Source organism: Scyliorhinus canicula, chromosome 20, assembly GCF_902713615.1.
Source record: "Scyliorhinus canicula chromosome 20, sScyCan1.1, whole genome shotgun sequence".
NCBI lineage: Eukaryota > Metazoa > Chordata > Chondrichthyes > Carcharhiniformes > Scyliorhinidae > Scyliorhinus > Scyliorhinus canicula.
In genome coordinates, this window is record NC_052165.1 from 3,324,512 (window position 1) to 3,345,725 (window position 21,214).

Sequence of the window (21,214 nt, forward strand, 5' to 3'; positions counted from 1 at the left end):
ACAAGAAATTATTGGAGCTTGTAAGTAAGGAAATGTAATCATTGTGGACGGTTTTAATCTTCATATAGACTCAGACAATCAGATTGGAAGAGTAATTTAGAAGATGAGTTTGTGTAATGTTTTCATCACAGTTTCTTTGAGCAACACATTATGCAACCAACTAGGGATGAAGCTATTTCTCGGCCTAGTACTGTGTAATGATGCAGGGTTAAATAGTAATGCCGTAGGAAAAGATCTGCTGGGAAATAGTGATCATATCATTCAATCTCATGTTACGTTTGAAAGTGACATTCTGTACCAAAAATAAAATTCTTAAAGCCCTTTTTTTTATTCGTTCATGGGGTGTGGGCATCACTGGTTGGGACAGCATTTATTGCCCATCCCTGAGGGAATTTGAGAGTCAACCCCATTGCTGTTGGTCTGGAGTCACATGTAGGTCAAATCAGGTGAGGACATTAGTGAACCAGATAGGTTTTACGACAATCAACAATGGTTCCATTCTCATCTTTTAGACTTTAAAGTCCAGTTCTTTTTTTCTTGAATTCAAATTTCACCATCTGCCAAGGCGGGATTCTGAGCATGACTCTGGGTCTCTTGAGTTGCTAGTCCAGTGATAATGCCATTACGCCACTGCCACTGGTTTTAGGGGGAGAACTGGTTAAAGTTAATTGGGTAAATAGACTGAAAGATATGGAGATAAATGAACAGCGAAAAATATTTAAACGATTCAAAGTACTCAACAAAAATTTTGAAAACCAGAATCTCAGCAAGGAAGACCCATATGTGGCTTAATCTGGAAGTCACTGATGTATTAGATTTTTTAAAAAAGCTTACAATGTTGTGTAAGAGTATTTCCTGTGATTTCCTTTGGTTCCCATTTCTTTTTATTATTTTTGCTCCATGGCCCTTAAGGAGTCAAACTCAAGCAGCCTGCTAGTCAGGACAGTGTGTTACAGGTTTTGTATCTCAGAGAGAAAAACAGACTGGTCGTGTGAATCTTGGGAACTGGTTGTGAAAGAAATCGGTTTGATTGACTGGCTGGCAACCTGTGGGTTGGTCAGGGGCAGTGTTCTGCCTGACAACAGTCAGTGATTGGTTCTTGTGTGCCTATGAGAGAGATTGGCAGAAATGATTAGACCTTGAAAGATGAAGGAACGGTCTCTCTCTCTCTCTCTGCTGCTTTATCGTCCTAAAACCAGTGAGTGCCTGGCACATCTTGACAATAAACTTGAAATAATCTTGAATCTACAGAGAAAGTAGATAACCTTGCCAGAGAAAACCATCTTGAACCTAGAAGGACCAAAACGAAAGCTTACACCAGAAAGACATTAACTAGAAACCATACAAAGAACAAAGAAAAGTACAGCACAGGAACAGGCCCCTCGGCCCTCCAAGCTCGTCCCGACCATGCTGCCCGTCTAAACTAAAATCTTCTACACTTCCTGGGTCCGTATCCCTCTATTGCCATCCTATTCATGTATTTGTCAAGATGCGCCTTAAATGTCACTGTCGTCCCTGCTTCCACCACCTCCTCCGGCAGCGAGTTCCAGGCATCCACTACCTTCTGTGTAAAAAAACTTGCCTCGTACATCTCCTCTAAACCTTGCCCCTCGCACCTTAAACCTATGCCCCCTAGTAATTGACCCCTCTACCCCAGGGAAAAGTCTCTGACTATGCACTCTGTCTATACCCCTCATAATTTTGTAGAGGGTCTATACTCTGCTGGTAGGAAGGTAGTTCCAGGATTTTGATCCAGTGACAGTGAAGGAATATTGATATGGTTCCAAGTCAGGATGGTGTTCATTCGTTGTTGCGACAACGAATGAACGGGCATCGTGCGACAATCACCAGGCAGGAATGTTCCCTTCCAGTCGGGGAACACTTCAGCAGTCAAGGGCATTCATCCTCTGATCTCCGGGTAAGCATTCTCCAAGGCGGCCTTCAGGACATAGAACATAGAACAGTACAGCACAGAACAGGCCCTTCAGCCCTCGATGTTATGCCGAGAAATGATCACCCTACTCAAACCCACGTATCCACCCTATACCCGTAACCCAACAACCCCCCCCCCCCCCCCCCCTTAACCTTACTTTTTTAGGACACTACGGGCAATTTAGCATGGCCAATCCACCTAACCCGCACATCTTTGGACATGCAACAACGCAGAATTGCCGAGCAAAAACTTATATAGCTAAGTTCCGCACGCATGAGTGCGGCCTCAACAGGGATCTTGGATTCATGTCGCATTACATCCACCCCCCACCATCTGGCCTGGACTTGCAAAATTCCACCAACTGTTCTGGCTTGAGACAATTCACACCTCTTTAACCTGTGATTATCCCTCTCTCTGGATCTGCAATGATTTGATTACCTGCAAATGCTCGCATTCCAAGCATTGTCCAGCATCTCTGACTTTGTCTATATAAATGTTTCTGGAACATACCTTGCCATTCACCTGAGGAAGGAGCTGCACTCCGAAAGCTCGTGTTTGAAACAAACCTGTTGGACTTTAACGTGGTGCTGTAAGACTTCTTACTGTGCATATTGTAACAATGATGACAGACGTAATAGGTTATCTTCTCACTTGAAAGGAATACAACCAACTGCATTAACAAATCGGTTCCCTAAAGACTCAAAAATACATCTCGATGACAGTGCATTAAACTTTGTGTCTTGATGTCATCCATTTAAGTGAAGTACAACTTATTCCTTGTGACGTGGTGGCTCTTAAACCGCATACCATGGTGAATCTAGATCAGAGAGGTAGAAAGTGCTGTTTTCTGGTTAGGTTTTGATGGATTCGAGTAATGTTTTCAATGTTTCATTTTAACACCGATTTCAATTCTCTTTTATGTGGTGGTCTTGTATCAAATTTAACAAGTGCCAAATAACCTGTCGTGTCAGGATACTTTTAAGCACTGCTAGGCCCAGGAAAGGCTGGAAAGATGGCAGCAGATAAAAGACAAGTCCAGAATTCTGTCCAGTTTATGCTGTTTATTAAAATTCAGTTATGCACTGGGTCACTTCAGAACCATCTTTCTAAAATCACACATTGGAATACAACAACTTCAATCCAAACCTCATTCATGATTTTGAGTGAATGCTTTTTGGGATGCAGTATTTGAAAATGAAAATCACTTATTGTCACAAGTAGGCTTCAATGAAGTTACTGTGAAAAGCCCCTAGACGCCACATTCCGACACCTGTTCGGGGAAGCTGGTACGGGAATTGAACCGTGCTGCTGGCCTGCCTTGGTCTGCTTTCAAAGCCAGTGATTTAGCCCAGTGTGCTAAACCAGCCCCTGTGAAACCAGTGGGAAAAAAATTGTTTGATAAGCTATTTGTTTTCAAAAAATGTCAGCTGTGACTGTCATAACACTCTCCTGGATATTAAGTTGTGTGTTCCAGCTTTCAGAGCACTCTACTTAGGTTGACATCACAGGGGCTGGTTTCGCTCACAAGGCTAAATCGCTGGCTTTTAAAGCAGACCAAGCAGGCCAGCAGCACGGTTCGATTCCCGTACCAGCCTCCCCGGACAGGCGCCGGAATGTGGCGACTAGGGGCTTTTCACAGTAACTTCATTGAAGCCTACTCGTGACAATAAGCGATTTACATTACATTACTGCCAGAGGTGCTATCTTTGTATGTGTCATGAAATGAAATGAAAATCGCTTATTGTCATGAGTAGGCTTCAATGAAGTTACTGTGAAAAGCCCCTAGTCGCCACATTCCGGCGCCTGTCCGGGGAGGCTGGTACGGGAATCGAACCGTGCTGCTGGCCTGCTTGGTCTGCTTTAAATGCCAGTGATTTAGCTGAGTGAGCTAAACCAGCCCCTTATCTGCCACTCCAGACACAGTTCTTCTGTTTTTGTTAATATTTATTCCATAATCAGCATTACCACAATTGATTATCTGCTTATTTATCTCATTGTTCATGGGACTTTGCTTTAAGCAAGTTGGCTGTTGCACCTCTTTCCATGATAATAGTAACTACACTAATTGGCTGTAAAGAGCTTTCAGACATTCTGGGTTTACAAAAGGTGCAATATAAATGCAAGCTTTAAACAATGATTTTGCCCGTTAGTTTGTTAGTAGATGCATCCACTCCCATTCCCCTCAGTGAGTAAATGTGCTTATGTGGACAGAATAACCCAGGCCTGGTCTGCTGAGATGAGGAAGCATAATTAGATTGCTTTGAAAAAAAATGAAATATTGGCCGGATTCCTTGCCTTCTTTCTAATTAGTAACTCCTATTGGACGTGCTTGCTCAAAAGTGCACCCATGAATTCAGCCACCATTGTTTCTAGGACCGTCATATTTTACACACAAAGAAACTCCATTTTGCTGATCCACTTGAGGGCTGTTACTTTTGAAGGAACAATATTTCTGAAAAAATTAGCATCTTAAAGAGAGAAAAAAAGAGAGGCTAGGAAAAGATTGGGGAAAATATTGTCCAAATAGTATAGTCAAGCACTTGGTTGATAGTGGCAACACGTGTCAAATTATACAGTTAATACACGCGACTCTGGAATTTTTGGTGTTTCGCGGTTTTGGTGATCACATTCCAAAGTTCCATCCATTTTTCTACGGGAACCACAAACCAATGTTCTTGCATGGCTAAATCTAGTTTGTGATTTTGAAATAGGTCGCACAAGCAATTTGGCCCTTCTGAGTTGCCGGTTAGGACGTGCCTGGTATTCTTGAAACCCTCTTGCATGGTTTCCGCAACCAAACCTGTTCAACCACTTCTCTCATTGTTGCTCGGCTCTCTTGTTCTGTGTTCCATGTTCTGCTGATGGAATTTTCACGCAAACAGAACGTCAAAAATTGTATTTGCACACGGAGTGATACCAGTTCTGAATTTTGTCCGCTAATTTGTTTGGCAAAGGTAACAAAGTTTCAAGTCACCCAATCTCTCTAACTGCATCATCAATTTACACCATTTACCATGCTTGAACTTATGCTACTTTTTTCCCCTCCTTCTTTACCAGGAACTAGAAGAGGCTCTCCTGATAAATGACATTGATTTTCTTGATGACCTGATTGCTTGTTTGCTTCAAGGCTGCTATCAGCGCAGAGACATCACGTATGTACAAAAATCATTTCTTGTTTCCCGTTTGAGAGAATGGTTATAAGCCTGAGAGTTCCATTGCTAATGTTTCTTGTCCAACATGCCAGGAAAATAAATCAAACTTGAAACTCCAAAGGATGGGTTATTTTGTGGTAGCTTTCTTGAGACGTTCAGTTTGGTCCGAATCAAGGAAAAATAACTAGCATAAAATTTGTTCTATGAAGCATGACTAGAACTCCGGAAATGATAAATAGTAAAGTGAAGTTCAAATTCAGTATTGTAAATTTTGGCTTTGGTTTCCATATTGATTTTATATAATGGTTGTTGGTTATAGGACATATGCTTTAATAAATTTATTTTTAATATTATTAGCTGTCCCAGTTTGTCTAAATCATTTTAAAAGTGAAAGCACTGAGGAGGAGGCATCCATCCATCTCGAGAGACAATGGACTGTGCCCAGGGTATATGTCACTTCTGTATTGAACATGGTCTGTTGTAGCTGTAGAGGCTGATTCGTGAGAGCAAGTCCCTTCCACTGCTGGCACAGCTGAATAGCATTAGCCCAACGTCGACTGATGGGTTTTATTTCTGCCGGGCTCTCTTCCACCATCTGGTCATTTCTTGCGTCCTCTGCTTTTTCCACGCTCTTCCTGACTGTTTGTCTCCAGGCAATCCAGTCAGCAACAAGGATTTCCCATGCATCGATTCCAGTCGTCTTAAAGTCTTGTTTCGCAGATATGGGTGAACTGTTCGTCTTGAGCTGATAGTAAGCTCACCAAAAAAGTATGTCTTTGGGCATACGACCAGCATCCAGCCAACAGCTTTGCTGCTAGCCCGAGGGCAAACATGCTGGGGATCCCTGCACGCTGGTGTACTTAAATGTTTGGTGCTCTTGTCTTGCCAGGAGATGCCCAATATTTGTCTGAGGAAACAGCGGTGTAAGCTGTTCGGCCACTTTTCTTGACTTGCCTCGAAAGGGGATAATAACAAACCAAACATTTCTCCAAGCTGTTTTTTAATATATGGGGCGGCATTCTCCCCTACCCGGCGTGATGGAGGGTGCCGGCGTAGGGGAGTAGCGCCAACCACTCAGGGGTCGGGCCTCCCAGTGGGCCAGGCCACTGTGGGGGCACCCCCCCGGGGTTCGATCGCGCCCCCCCCCCACCCCCAGGGCCCGCTCGCGCCGCTGATCCCGCCGTTCCAGAGGTGGTTCAAACCTCGGCGGCGGGAGAGGCCTCCCAGCAGCGGGACTTCGGCCCATCCGGGTCGGAGAATCACCGCAGGAGTCTCTCCGATCGGAGTGGCGAGATTCCTGCCACCGCCACTTCCCGGGTGGCGGAGAATCTCTGCTACGGCGGAGGCGGGATTTTCGGCGGCCCCAGGCGATTCTCCGACCTTGCTGGGGGTCGGAGAATTTCGCCCCTGGTGTGCATTTTTTCAAAAACCGTAAAGTCAGAGCCTCAGCAATGTATACTTAGCACGATGACCCAAAAATATGCGTGGTATGCTCCAAATTGTAATCGATTTGTTATAAATTGAGATGGATTAAATAGTGCTACATCACCCAACAGCCTGTCCTGGTCCACCCATGTTGACACTACAACCAAGAAAACACAACAGCGCCTATACTTCCTCAGGAAACTAAGGAAACTCAGCATGTCCACAGTGGCTCTAACCAACTTTTTTTCTTTTTTAAAAATAAATTTAGAGCACCCAATTCATTTTTTCCAATTATGGGGCAATTTAGCGTGGCCAATCCACCTACCTTGCACATTTTTGGGTTGTGGGGGCGAAACCCATGCAAACATGGGAGAATGTACAAACTCCACACGGACAGTGACACAGAGCCGGGATCGAACCTGGCACCTCGGCGCCGTGAGGCTGCAGTGCTAACCAGTGCTGCCCTGACTCTTAGCAACTTTTACAGATGCACCATGGAAAGCATCCTATCTGGCTGTATCACGCCTGGTATGGCAACTGCCCGGCCCAAGACGTTAAGAACATAAGAACGAGGTGCAGGAGTAGGCCATCTGGCCCCTCGAGCCTGCTCTACCATTCAATGAGATCATGCTGATCTTTTGTGGACTCAGCTCCACTTTCCGGCCTGAATACCATAACCCTTAATCCCTTTATTCTTAAAAAAACTATCTATCTTTATCTTAAAAACATTTAATGAAGGAGCCTCTACTGCTTCACTGGGCAAGGAATTCCATAGATTCACAACCCTTTGGGTGAAGAAGTTCCTCCTAAACTCAGTCCTAAATCTACTTCCCCTTATTTTGAGGCTTTCACCCACCAGTGGAAACAACCTGCCCACATCTATCCTATCTATTCCCTTCATAATTTTATATGGTTCTATAAGATCCCCCCTCATCCTTCTAAATTCCAACGAGTACAGTCCCAGTCTACTCAACCTCTCCTCGTAATCCAACCCCTTCAGCTCTGGGATTAACCTAGTGAACCTCCTCTGCACACCCTCCAATGCCAGTATGTCATTTCTCAAGTAAGGAGACCAAAACTGAACACAATACGCCAGGTGTGGCCTCACTAACACCTTATACAATTCCAGCATAACCTCCCTCATCTTAAACTCCATCCCTCTAGCATGAAGGACAAAATTCCATTCGTCGTCTTAATCACCTGTAAACCAACTTTTTGCGACTCGTGCACTAGCACACCCAGGTCTCTCTGCACAGCAGCATGCTTTAATATTTTATCATTTAAATAATAATCCCGTTTGCTGTTATTCCTACCAAAATGGATAACCTCACATTTGTCAACATTGTATTCCATCTGCCAGACCTAGCCCATAGTTGTGAACATTGGTCGTGAACATTGCCCAGTCCATCACCCAAATCCGCCCCATATCCATTGATTCTGTCTACACCTCCCACTGCCTTGGGAAAGTGGGCAGCATAATCCAAACCCCCCCCCCCCCCACACAAACCAGCTTGTTCATTCTTCCAACTTCCATCGAGCAGGAGATGCGAAAGTCTGCAAATACGCACTACAGATTCAAAAACAGCTTCTTTTCCGCTGTTACCAGACTCCTGAATGACCCTCTTATGGACTGATCTGATTTGTTCACACATCTTCTCTACTGAGTAGTACTTCACTCTGTTTGCCTCACCCGATGCCAATGTATTTACATTGTGTATTTCTATACGTCCTATGTTTTTTCATGTATGGAACGATTTGTCTGGACTGTACGCAGAACAACACTGTACCTCAGTACACGTGACAATAAACAAATCCAATCCAGTCCAACCTAGTTAGCTGTAGCGTGCATTTCTGATTTCATATTCATATTCATAATGTAGATTAGCAATGTTTTTCACTTTTTCTTCCCTTTTATATCAATTTTTTTGAAATTTTACAAATCTGAATTGATATAACATTTGAGCAACTTCATTGCCTGAACTGATGTGGCTTCCACATTTGTGTGTTGCACAATCCAAAACTTTGTTGTTCCTTTATTTTTTATTTTGCACGTTCCTACTTTTATTATGTACATGATTCTTGATTCACTGTCCTTGCATTTAGGGTGTTTCTGTTACTTTGTATACTGGTGTTCAGATTTACTTCCTTTTTCTGTGAACCAGTGGCATCGTTGATCTTTATCTCTTTCTGTAGCGGGATGTAATCTTTTATGCGACTAAGCAGACCTTTAGGTCGAATGCTGTTGCTTTTAGTGTATTCTTTTAATTGTGTTGCTGTATGCAAGCATTAGCTACTTTAGGCATTTTTAAAATTTAAGATAATTATTCAAATTGGTAATGATTGATCCCCAGCTGACAGCACCCCAATCACACTGCCAGGCTGTGCATCCAGCTTGCTCGCAAGTGAGAGGTGACGTACATGCAGTTGACTGCACACCCAGACGGTTAGTTATAAACTGGGAGTATTGGAACTCTTAAACCAGCTCCATTTTTAGTGTTACAGTGCCCAGAAAGTTTCAGTTTTTTTCACCTGACACTACATTGAACTTATTTCAGTTTCACAAAATGAGTATCTACCTGTAGTCCGGTTGGAGCTATCTCTCCTGTAGTGCTCTGCAGTGGAAAATGCTTTGTGTGGCAAGGTGGTGTCATCATCGTGATATCACTGGACTAGTGATACAGAGGCCCAGGCTAATACCCTGGGGACAAGGGTTCATAGAATTTACAGTGCCAAAGGAGGCCATTTGGCCCATCGAGTCTGCACAAGCCCATGGCAAAATCACCCTATCTTTTTTTTTACAAGTATAATCGAGGCGTTATTGCTGTGCGATGCTATTACTCCATCTGCAACTGTAGACTAGGGTCTGAGTGACTCACACGCATATTTATACACAAGCTCCCTGTGGGCGGAGCTAGCCAGCAGGGGCTTACCGGAGGAACCTGTATTACAGGTACAGGTATGCATCCCCCTACTGCAAGTACACATCACTACAGTGGTTATATCACCACATTCACCCCCTGTAAAAAGAATGAGTCCGGTGGGGGTGACTTGTAACTATAATACAAAGGATGAGCTATTTACAAGAGGGTCCACACAAAGAAAACCAAGAGTCCATCCGGTTAGCAGGTTACAGGTTGAGCCGAATCGGCGGTCGGATGTTCCGCTGTGATCGGCGTAGCTGTGGTGGCGACGTCGGCGCAGGCGGTGATGGCAACGATGGTGCAGCTACTGGCGGTGTTGGTGCTGGCTGCTGGCGGGATGACTCCGAGAGCGAGCCAAAATCTTCCGTGTCCTCCAGTGTGGGCAGGGCGACGAGGGATGGACCTGGTGGGGACGAATAGGGGGGCGCCGGGGAGAAGGAGGGTGGCGCAGGGGGGAAAAGGCACGTGGGCATGGGATCGACACCTGAGGGAGCCAGGTCCCGGAGCGAGACTGTGTCCTGGCGGCCGTCGGGGAACTCCACGTAGGCATACTGAGGGTTGGCGTGGAGAAGGCGTACTTTGTCCACCAGGGGTTCCGCCTTGTGGTGCCGGACATGCCTACGGAGAAGGACTGGGCCCGGAGTCGTGAGTCACGTCGGGAGCGACACCCCGGATGTAGCCTTCCTAGGGAAGGCAAAAACACGTTCATGGGGTGTACTGTTAGTTGCAGTGCACAGTAGTGACCGAATGGAATGGAGCGCGTCAGGGAGGACCTGCTGCCAGCGAGCGGCGGGGAGGTTCCTGGACCGTAGGGCCAGCTGGACGGTCCTCCATACCGTCCCGTTCTCCCTCTCTACCTGCCCGTTTCCCCGGGGGTTGTAGCTGGTCGTCCTGCTGGAGGCGATGCCTCTGCTGAGCAGGAAATGACGCAGCTTATCGCTCATGAACGAGGATCCCCTGTCATTGTGGATGTAGTCGGGGAAACTGAACAGGGCGAAAATGGAATCCAGGGCCTTGATGACAGTGGCAGACGTCATATCCGGGCATGGGATGGCTAAGGGGAACCTAGAAAATCCATCGACCACACTAAGGATGTAGGTGTTGCGGTCGGTGGAGGGGAGGGGCCCTTTGAAGTCCACGCTGAGGCGTTCAAAGGGGCAGGATGCTTTCACCAGGCGCGCGCGATCTGGCCGGTAGGAGTGCGGCTTGCACTCGGCACAGATCTGGCAGTTTCTGGTGACTGTCCGTACTTCCTCGACGGAGTAGGGCAGATTGCGGGCTTTGATTAGATGGTACAAGCGAGTGACCCCCGGATGGCAAAGACTCTCGTGCAGGGCACGGAGCTGGTTCACTTGTGCGCTGGCACACGTACCTCGGGAGAGGGCGTCTGGGGGCTCGTTGAGCTTGCCAGGGTGATACAAGATCTCGTAGTTGAAGGTGGAGAGCTCGATTCTCCAATGCAAGATTTTGTCATTCTTGATCTTGCCCCGCTGCGTGTTGTTGAACATGAAGGCTACCGACCGTTGGTCAATGAGGAGATTGAATCTCCTGCCGGCCAGGTAATGCTTCCAGTGCCGCACCGCTTCAACGATTGCCTGGGCCTCCTTTTCAACAGAGGAATGTCGAATTTCGGAGGCGTGTAGGATGCGTGAAAAGAATGCCATGGGTCTGCCTGCCTGATTCAGCGTGGCGGCAAGTGCGACATCTGAAGCGTCGCTTTCTACTTGGAAAGGCAGTGTCTCGTCTACTGCGTGCATCCCGACCTTGGCTAAAATCACCCTATCTTAAGGCCACACCTCCAGCGTATCCCTGTAACCCAGTAACCCCATCTAACCTTTTGTACACTAAGGGCAGTTTAGCACAGCCAATTCACCTAACCTGCACATCTTTGTGGACTGTGGGAGGAAACCGGAGCACCCGGAGGAAACCCACGCAGACACTGGGAGAACGTGCAGACTCCTCACAGACAGTGAACCAAGCCGGAAATCAAACCTGGGACCCTGGAGCTATGAATCAACTGTGCTAACCACTGCGCCACCCTCAAATCCCACCATGGTGAAATTTAAATTCAATTAACTGATGCATCTGAAATTGATAGCTAATATCAGTAGAGGTGCAAACTATCATTGATTATTTAAAGACCCACCTGGCCTAATGTCCATTTAGGAAGGAAATCTGCGCACCTTATCTGGTCTGGCCTACATGTGGCTCCAGGCCCACAGCGATGTAGTTGTCTCTTTTTTTCAAACTTTTTTTCCCCCACAATTAAGGGGCCATTTAGTGTGGCCAACCCACCTACCGTACACATCTTTGGGTTATGGACGCAGACACGGGGAGAATGAGCAAACTCCACGCACCGTAACCCGGGGCCAGGATTGAATCCAGGTTCTCGGCACTAACTACTGCGCCAACGTGCCGCTCCAATGTGGTTGATACATAACTGCCCCCTGAAAGGGCTGAGCCTGTTATACCAAACTCCTTCAGAAAAATAAATACAACCAGATGGACTGTCTAGCATCAACTTAGCCACCTAGCGCAGTCGACTCTGCCAAGTCGTCTTCACTAACATCGGCGGGGGGGGGGGGGGGGGGGGGGGGGGGTTGTACCAAAATTGGACCATATTGCGCTTCCGGTGACGGCGGCTGGAGGCAGCCGCATATTGGAGGGCTCCAGTTAGGAAACGGCATTTTCGGGGTTTTAACGCCCGGTCCCAGGGGCAACAGTAGCGGCAAAAGCAGGGAGAAGGCACAGTGAAGGGAAATGTCGAAAATAAGTTTTTAAAAAGGCCGCGATAAATGCGGCTGTATGTCCGTCGGGGAGTGGAAAGGTCACCGCGGGGATGGCAAGAAAAGTGGAGGCTGGGGCACACAAGGGGCTAGTTTAGCTCACTGGGCTAAATCGCTGGCTTTTAAAGCAGGCCAGCAGCACGGTTCGATTCCCGTACCAGCCTCCCCGGACAGGTGCCGGAATGTGGCGACTAGGGGCTTTTCACAGTAACTTCATTGAAGCCTACTCGTGACAATAAGCGATTTTCATTTTCACCAGGGGAGGCCACATTGCCCACGGCTGAAGAAATAACTAAGGTGATGGCCGCGGAACTCGAAAAGCAGTTCCCAAAATACATGGTGGCGATGAGGAAGGAGATGGGGGCGGTATTGAAGGTGCTGGTGGAGGAGGAGATTGCCCCGGTGAGGGCGGCGGTATTGAGCGCAGTGGCGGAGGTACGGGAACAAAGTGAGGTGCTGAAGGAAGTAGAAGAGACATTATTGCAGCACAGTGATCAACTTACCTCGATGGGGAAGGAGATGCGGAAGGTGATCAACAGCTAAAATGGCCCACTTGGAAAACAGATCCAGGTGACAGAATCTGAGGATTGTGAAGCTGCCGAAGGAGTGGAAGACCCGAGGCCGACTGAGTATTTTTCCACGATGTTGGCAAAGCTATTGGGGGAGGGGGATGATCCCTCCCGATATGAACTGGATCAGGCTCATCGGTTGTTGAGGCCTAAACCAAAGGAGAGTGAGCCGCCAAGAGTAGTGACTGTGTTTTCGTAGATACAGTGTGAAGGAGAAGGTCCTGTGCTGGGCAAAGCAAAAGCGGGTGGTGCAGTGGGCTGGAGCTGGTATACGTATATACCAGGATTTTACGGTGAAGCTGGCGAGGAGGCGGGCTGCCTTCAGCCGGGTGAAGAAGGCACTGTACATCAGCAAGGTGCAGTGCGGCATAGTATATCCAGCTAAGTGGAGGGTGACCTACAAATCCAAGGACTTTTATTTTGGGACAGCGAAAGCAGCGGAGGTGTTTGCGAAGGCAGAAGGACTGTGGCTGAATTGAGAAATGGTCATGTACCAATGTAGCCTCGTGTAACTGTATTTTTCCCCTGCGGGCTGGTGTATGTGTTAAATGAGCCAATGTTGTATACATTTGGACAAGGGAAGAGATGGGACTTTCACTTTCAATGATGGTTCTTTGGGGCTTGGGTGTGTATCTGGGGTTTGTGTGCTAAAGGGGATTTCTTGGTGTTCCTAGGACCGGGCAATGGGGAAAGAGACCCGGGCGGGGGCCTCCACGCTGGCCGGTTTAAGCCGGTCAATGAACAGTAGAGGTGGGGGGAGGGGCTGCGGCCAACGGAGCCTGGCAGAACAGGGTCCGATGAGTCTAGCCGGGGTGGAAAGTTGGGGCAAGGAACGGAGGTTGGGGGGAGGAGTTTTGTAAGAGGAAGTGGAGGGGAGGAGTCGGGGAGGGGGGTGTTTACAATTCACGGGTGTCATTTGCGGTACTCTTTCAGGGATTGGATGGCATTGAATGTTGGGGGGGGGGGTTTAAGTCTCTATAGGTCAATGGTGACCATAGGCGATTCCTGATTCCTTTTTCTTTCTTTTCCTTTGTTTTTCCCACCGTGGGAGGGTTTGTTTTATTTGATGCATATATTGTCAGGTGGGCCGTTGTTTGGAGTGGTGGGAGGATGGGATCGTTGTTGATAAGGGGATTGACTTTGTATTTGTTACTGTTTACTCCTTGTTGGTGGGGTGTAAATTCTGAAGAAAATGTGAAAATGGAGAATAAAAATACTTTACAAAAAAAGAAATTGGACCTTATTGAGGTGTTGAAAATTCTGAACAATTTTGGCAGGGTAAAGAAGGGTATTCTCAGCTGGTAAGTCAGTGTCTAGGGATCACAATTTCAAGATGGACAGCAAGAGAGCTCGGGGTGAGATGAGAAACTTCTTTACTCAGAGTTGTTGGAGTTTGGAATGCGCTGCCTGGGAGAGCCGTGGAGGTGGATTCCGCAGGCGGTTTCAAAAGAGAGCTGGGTATATATTTGAAAATGATGAAATTAGAGGGCTACGGAGATGTGGCTGGGGAATGGGACTAGCTAGGTTGCTTTTTCGGTAGCTGGTGGAGAGAATGGGCCGAATGGCCTCCTGTGCTGTAAAATTCATACGTCAAATCCGACATAGTCATGCTCACAGGATCATACCTTACAGCTAATGTCCCGATCATCACAATCCCTGGATACATAGGTAGGACAGGCCTTTCAGATGTGGCGGTAGCACAATGGGATGGTCTTGTCCTGGGTATCCTCAACACTGACTCTGGGCCCCGTGAAGTCGCAGGGCATCAGATCAAACATGGGCAAGGAAACCCCCTGCTGATTACGACCAACCTGCCACCATCCCTCGACACTTGAATCGGTTCTCCTTCATGTTAAACACCACTTGGAGGGAATACTGTGGGTGACTAGGGCACAGAATGTGGGAGATGTTGATGTCCATTATGGTTCAGTAGCACCGTTACTAACCGAACTGGGCGAGCACCGAAGAACATATCTGTCTGACTGGGCCTGCTGAAGGTACTGAGGGAACCAAGGGAGAAAAACCTACCAGAACGTCCCCACCAACCTACCTGACACAGATGCATCTGTCCGCGATAATATAATATAAGTTGGTCCTGTGCGAAGGAGGACTGTGTGCTTGTATGACCCATACTGTGGAACCTGGTATCCAGGTATCTTAGATCCCTTGCCACTGGACCACGGCTATGCTTTGTCAAACCATGTGGCAGCTGGTATGAAATGACCATCCCACATTAGAATAACTCATTCACAGGCATCTTCCACTCCTTAAATTGAAGTTTGGTACCTGGAACACCTGGACTCTCATGGACAACCCCAACTGCGGTATACTGGAACTGTATACTGCTATTGTTGCCTTGTAACTCTTCATTTTCAACATTGACATCATCACCCTAAGCAAGACCCAGCCAGGGGAAGACCAGCTGAAGGAACAAGATGGCGGTTACACCTTCTGGAAAGGTAAACCAGAAGAAGATGGATGGCTCCATCGGGTTGGCTTCACCATTAAAAATGACCTAGCTTGCCGCTTCAGTTTGCTGGATAAACAAAGGCCCACCATTGCCAAGAACCAGTGCGCTATAATCTCAACGCATCACACCCCAATTCGGGAAGCCACAGACAAGTCCTTGGCCAGAGTCTGATCTGATCAGACGTTGGAAAGGACATAGACCTTTGGGGAGGTGAAATCGGTAGAGAGTGGTAGGGCAATCCAATACTAACGGTACCCTGCTCATGACAGCCTTGTCATAACCAACATTGTATTCCATCAGAGACACAAATATATGGCCCCATGGCAGCACCCTCGATCCAAGCACTGCTTGACTACTTTATCGTCAGAGCGAGGGACTGCAAGGACGTGTATGTCACTTGCACCATGATAGGATCTGGTGACTGCTGGATCCTCGGCCATCTAATCCATTCTGTGATCAACATCAATGTAGCCCCAACTCGGCGACGACAAGAGAAACCATGCCACAGGAAAATCAACATTGAGGCACTTAAAGATCCTGATAAGAGATGCCAATTCAGCCAGCGCCTCCCTATCAGCCTGATAACTCCTGGTGACCCAGTGATGCAGAATCTTCATAGTGCCTGGTCCACTCTCCAAGCCTCCATAAGCAGCACCAGTAAAGAGATGCTTGATCACTCAACTAGGAAACACCAAGGCTGGTTTGATGAGTCCTGGCCTATCCCTTATGCCATCATTACCATTAAGCCAAGTTCAATGAAGAGAGCTGGAGTACAGACAGGAGCAGCACCACGTATGCCAAAAAAAATAAGGTGCCACCTTGGTGAAGCTACAACATAGGACTACTTGTATCTGAAACAATGGAACCAGCATGTGATAGACAGACCTATGTGATGAGACAACCAGTGGATCAGATCTAAGCCCTGCAGTGCCTTCTCACCCAGTCGTGAATGGTGACGAATAATTAAACAACAATTAATCATTACTTGGGTGAACGTGAGTTAGGAAAACTAGCATGGATTTGTTAAGGGAAAATTGTGTTTAACAAACTTGATGGAGTTTTTTTGAAGAGGTAACGGAGTTGATGTGGACAACGCTGGTGATGTGGTAAGCATGGATCTCCAAAAGGCTTTTGATGTGCAGCACAAGAGCAAAGTTAAAGCTCATGATGTAAAGACCCTTCCTGTTCATTCCCTTCTTTCCCCTTTCTTTTATTTTGCTATTCCGTTTTTGACCTATGGATTTTTGATGGAACTGTGATGAGTAAGCAGCCTGTACGTTTAATTCAAATAGCAGAATCCAGAAGGCTGTAATGACTTAGTCTGGTGATTGCCGATTGGCCAGTGTCAGTGATGACTCAGTTTGATTTGGCCGGTGGCCAATGACTGGGCCCAAAAGGCTGTGCTCTGCCCGGTAACAGGTGGTAATTCGATCTGTTCTCACTGGAATGTTTCAGAGCTTCAAGGGTTGAGTTTTTGGTTTCACTTTTGATTTTGAAGCTTGGATGGAGGGTTTTAATTAATTCTCTCCCACAATAGTCACCTAAACACTCTCCAGAGGGCCGCTGTGAGAGCGAACTCCAGCAAGTTGAGGGACCATTCTCTGCAGGCTGCAGAGGCCTGAAGTCAAACCATGACCTGGAAACAGGCTTTGATGTGAGATAGTGTGTCTCAAGAAAGAAATAGGCCTGAGTGTCAACCTCGAGCTAAAGGCCCAATTTGATAGAACTAAAGTGACTCTCCAGAAGACCTGCTGCCTGTCTGTAAGTACTGTGCTGAATGAATGGCTCTACAAAGAAGACCATTACCATCTGCAAACCAAGGACTTTGATCAACCAGCGTGTTGTGAAGAAAGCCTGCTACAGAACCACCATTGGAAGCAGACTTACCGTTTGACCTTCACTCATATTATTTCCCCCCCCCCCATCTGTGTTTGTCTGTCTTATGTGTGGGTAGAGGATGTGACAGTACAAGGGGGTAGTAGGTTAGCCAGTTGTATTTACTGCATATTTGAAAAATGAAAATCGCTTATTGTCACGAGTAGGCTTCAATGAAGTTACTGTGAAAAGCCCCTAGTCGCCACATTCCGGCGCCTGTCCGGGGAGGCTGGTGCGGGAATCTAACCGTGCTGCTGGCCTGCTTGAAAAGCCAGTGATTTAGCCCAGTGTGCTAAACCAGCATATTTCATCATGGATCCTTGTTATAAATGAGCAGTAATTGTATTTCAACTTACAAACCTAGTGACTGTAATTACGGGGCAGCCAATGGCCAAAGACTTTGGGTATTTTGATAAGAATTATTGGTTAATTCACTTGTGCTGTGACTCCGGGATGAGTGGGGCTGGAATTGACTGTGCACTTGCCCAGGGTGTCATAACAATGGAAATTTCACAATTGGTGATGATACAAACTTCAAAATATTGTAAATAGTGGGGAGGGTAATGTAGATTTCGAAAGGTCATAACTTTGTGGAATGAGCGGACAAGTGGCAGATGAAATTTAATATGGGCAAGTGTGAAATGATTGATTTTGGTATGAAGAATGTGGACAAACAATATGAACTGTTAAAGGGTGTACAGGAGCCAAGAGACCTGGGTTTACATGTGCATATGTCATTGAAAGTGGCAGGACAGGTTGAGAAAATAGTTAATAATGCATACAGCTTCCTAGGCCTTTTTAATAATAGAGGCCTAGATTACAAGAACAAGGAGGCTATGTTTACCGTGTATAGAATGCTGGTTAGACTCTAACTGGAATATTGTGCCCTGTTCCAGGTGCCACACTGCAGGAAAGATGTGACGGCATGAGAGAGAGTGCAGAAAACATTCACAAAAATGGGTCCAGGGGATGAGGAACTTTAGTTGCGTGGATAGAAGGGAGAGTTTGCCAGTTTTCCTTCTGGAAGAAAAGGTTAAGGAAAAAAATCATGCGGGATCTGCACAGAGTAGATAGGGAAAAGCTGTTCCCATTAGTAAAAAGATTGAGAACAGTAGGGTACAGATTTAAGGTAATTGGCAAAAGAAGAAATGGTAACTTTCAAAAAAACGTTAGCATCTGTTCCTGCAGCTTCTTTGTTGACACTTTGTCAAGTGCCGTAATTCTGTCATTATGAATGGTTGGGTTCACAGCACTGAGGACCCAGGTTCGATCCCGGCCCGGGGTCACTGTCTGTGTGGAATTTACACATTTTCCCAGTGTCTGCGTGGGTCTCGCCCCAACAACTCAAAGATGTACAAGATAGGTGGATTGGCCATGTTGGATTGCCCCTTGATTGGTTAATTTCCAAAAACAAAATTTAAAATAAATAAAACCTAGCTATCCTGAGTAGTCACCTGAGTTTACAGTTCGATAAACAGTGCCAAGACTCTATTCATGTATTAGCTGACTTTGATGTTAGGTCTGAATGGAGGTTTTTCCCCCAGATGTTAATCAATTGGGATTTTAAAACTTTGTATGGATTTCATGAATGGGAGTTTTTTGGGCAACTGTGCAGGAGTGAACTTTATTTTTTTTTAAATTTCATCTCCGTGTGGCTTCTCCTGTCTGCCCATGATGAATACTGAATGAGTGGCCATGGAGGGGCATGGGCATTATGCAGTGGGTATGCATTGACATTGAGTGGCATGGGGGTGGATGGCATGAGTTGGAATGGGGGGCATGAACTTGTGTTGACCTGGCATGGAGGTTATGAGGTGGGACGGGTGGAGGCCAGTGATGGCATTGAGTAGGCATGGAGAGTAGGAGGTGCTGTGGATGGGGAAGTAAGAGGGTATGAGCCGAACAGTTTGCATAATAATTGGGACTATCCCTGAGAAAATAGAAGGGCCTTTACATCAGCCTGTCTCAGTACTCTTTCCCCCAGCCCCCATGACTGCCTGTGCTGTGCTGCGCTGCCAGGGCTAATGGGCCTGACTATAGCATACAGCCCCCTGCCCCCAGGAGTGAAAATTGCACATATTGGTTTTTATTCAGGTGGGTGGTCCAAATTCGTGATTCGAGCTACCCGCCTCGGTAGAGAAAATATGGTCCTCTGCGAGAGAGAGAGAGAGCGCAGAGTAATTCCGAGGATGCAGCATTCTCAGGACAGATGAAAATGCCAAGATACAAAGTAAATGGCATTTGAAAAATGGATGAAATTTAAGGCCTATTGTAAAGAGAATTGTTTGAGTACGAAACTGGATGGAAAATGTTTATTTTGTAATGGACAAGAATGGTTCCAAGGATGAGAAACTTCAGTGATGATAAATTGGAGAGTTTGGGACTGTTCTCGTTGAAGAGAAGAAGGCTAAGAGGAGATGTGATGGAGATGTTCAAAATCAGTAGACGTGATGTGTAATAGAAGCAAATGTGATGTGAGGAAAAGCTTTTTCACAAGAGTGTTTCGCGTCTGGAATGCGTGGCCTGGAGGTCTGTTGGAGGCAGGTTCAATCGAGGATTTCAAGAGTGTGTTTGATGATTTTTTTAAATTTAGAGTATCCAATTCCTTTTTTCCAATTAAGGGGCAATTTAGCATGGCCAGTCCACCTATCCTGCGCATGTTTTGGGTTGTGGGGGTGAAACCCACGCAAACACGGGGAGAATGCAAATTCCACACTGACAGTGACCCGGAGCCGGGTTCAACTTGGGACCTCGATGCCGTGAGGCAACCGTGCTAACCACTGTGCCACCGTGCTGCCCCTATTTGATGATGATTTGAAGAGAATCAAATGTGCAGGGAAATGGCACTAAGTCATGATTCTCATTTGGTGGGCCAGTGCAGACAAGATGGGCAGGTCATCTCCTGCCCTGTAACAATTCTATGAACATAGTTGGTTTTAGTGGTAATTTGATAAATGGTTGAAGAAGAGCTCAGGATATTAAGCAACAGACATGTGTGGGTGGAAACTGTGATCAGATGAGGAAAGGAATGAAGAGTGATGAGAGGCATTTTTTACAATACTGAATTGATAGAAATGACATGAATCAAACACAATAGAAAAACGACGAAGCAAGGATGTTCTGTCTCTAAAATGTCAGTTACAGGCAATCTGCGGGGTGGATGGGATTGTGGAGAAATTGTTGAGAAAGCCACGATAAAAAGGTTTTAAAATCTGATCTTTTGATTTGGGCGTCACTGGCAGGGCCAGCATTTATTGCTCATCCCTAATTGTCCTTGTTGAGTCAGTGATTGAACAGCTGCAGTAGATAGAAAGGAACAGATAGTGGGATCAAGAATAGAATCCCATGAAAGTCCATAAACAACAGAGATGTTGCAGAAAAAGCTGTTTAAAAACAAACAAAAGAATAGTATTAAAAGGAATCAATTGGATCGTAGAGCAATAATGTTTACAGGATCCAGCAAAAAAAATTAAGAAAATAAAGAATTCCCTTTCATGACCTCACGGCATCCCAAAGCACTTTGCAGGCATTGATGTACTTTTGAATTGTAGTCATTATTGTAAAGTCAGAAATATGGCAGCTGGCTCCTGTAAACAGCAGCAGTGTAATGTTTAGATCAGATGCTTTTGTGATGTTTGTTGGGGGATATATATTGGCTGGGCCACCATCGTAAACTCCCCTGATCCCCTTCAAAAAACTGCCATTTACCTGAGATATTGAACATCTCAACCAGTAGATGGAACCTCCGACAATCTAGCACTCACCTCAGTGCTGCGCCAGTGTGTGCCAAGAGTTTTCTGCTTGAACCATAGGCCTAGATGACAAAATAATAGACCGACATGGTGGCACAGTGGCTGGCACTGCTGCCTCATGGCGGCGCGAACTTGGGTTCGATCCCGGCCCCAGGTCACTGACCGTGTGAAGTTAGCACATTCACCCCCACAACCCAAAGATGTGCAAGGTAGGTGGATTGGCCATGCTAAATTGCCCTTAATTGAAAAAAAAGGACAAAATAATAGTGGTCAGTCAGAAAACAAGTTTTTCTGGTTTACTGTTGCAGATATTTGTTAAGGAAAGAAGTTG

General features: G+C 46.3%; 1 protein-coding gene across 2 annotated transcripts in view; it reads left to right on the forward strand.

Moving 5' to 3' along the window:
• Positions 1-21,214, forward strand: part of LOC119954732 (cat eye syndrome critical region protein 2-like) — a 109,160-nt gene that overhangs the window by 8,548 nt on the left and 79,398 nt on the right. The window contains exons 1-2 of one of the 2 annotated variants that reach the window (XM_038780253.1): positions 4,780-4,887; positions 4,991-5,085. In XM_038780253.1, the coding sequence (XP_038636181.1) occupies positions 4,795-4,887; positions 4,991-5,085 (188 nt within the window). In that variant the 5' untranslated portion in view covers positions 4,780-4,794. Of the gene's footprint in view, positions 1-4,779; positions 4,888-4,990; positions 5,086-21,214 lie in introns of those variants that run through there. The other variant, XM_038780254.1, reaches the window with a different exon arrangement.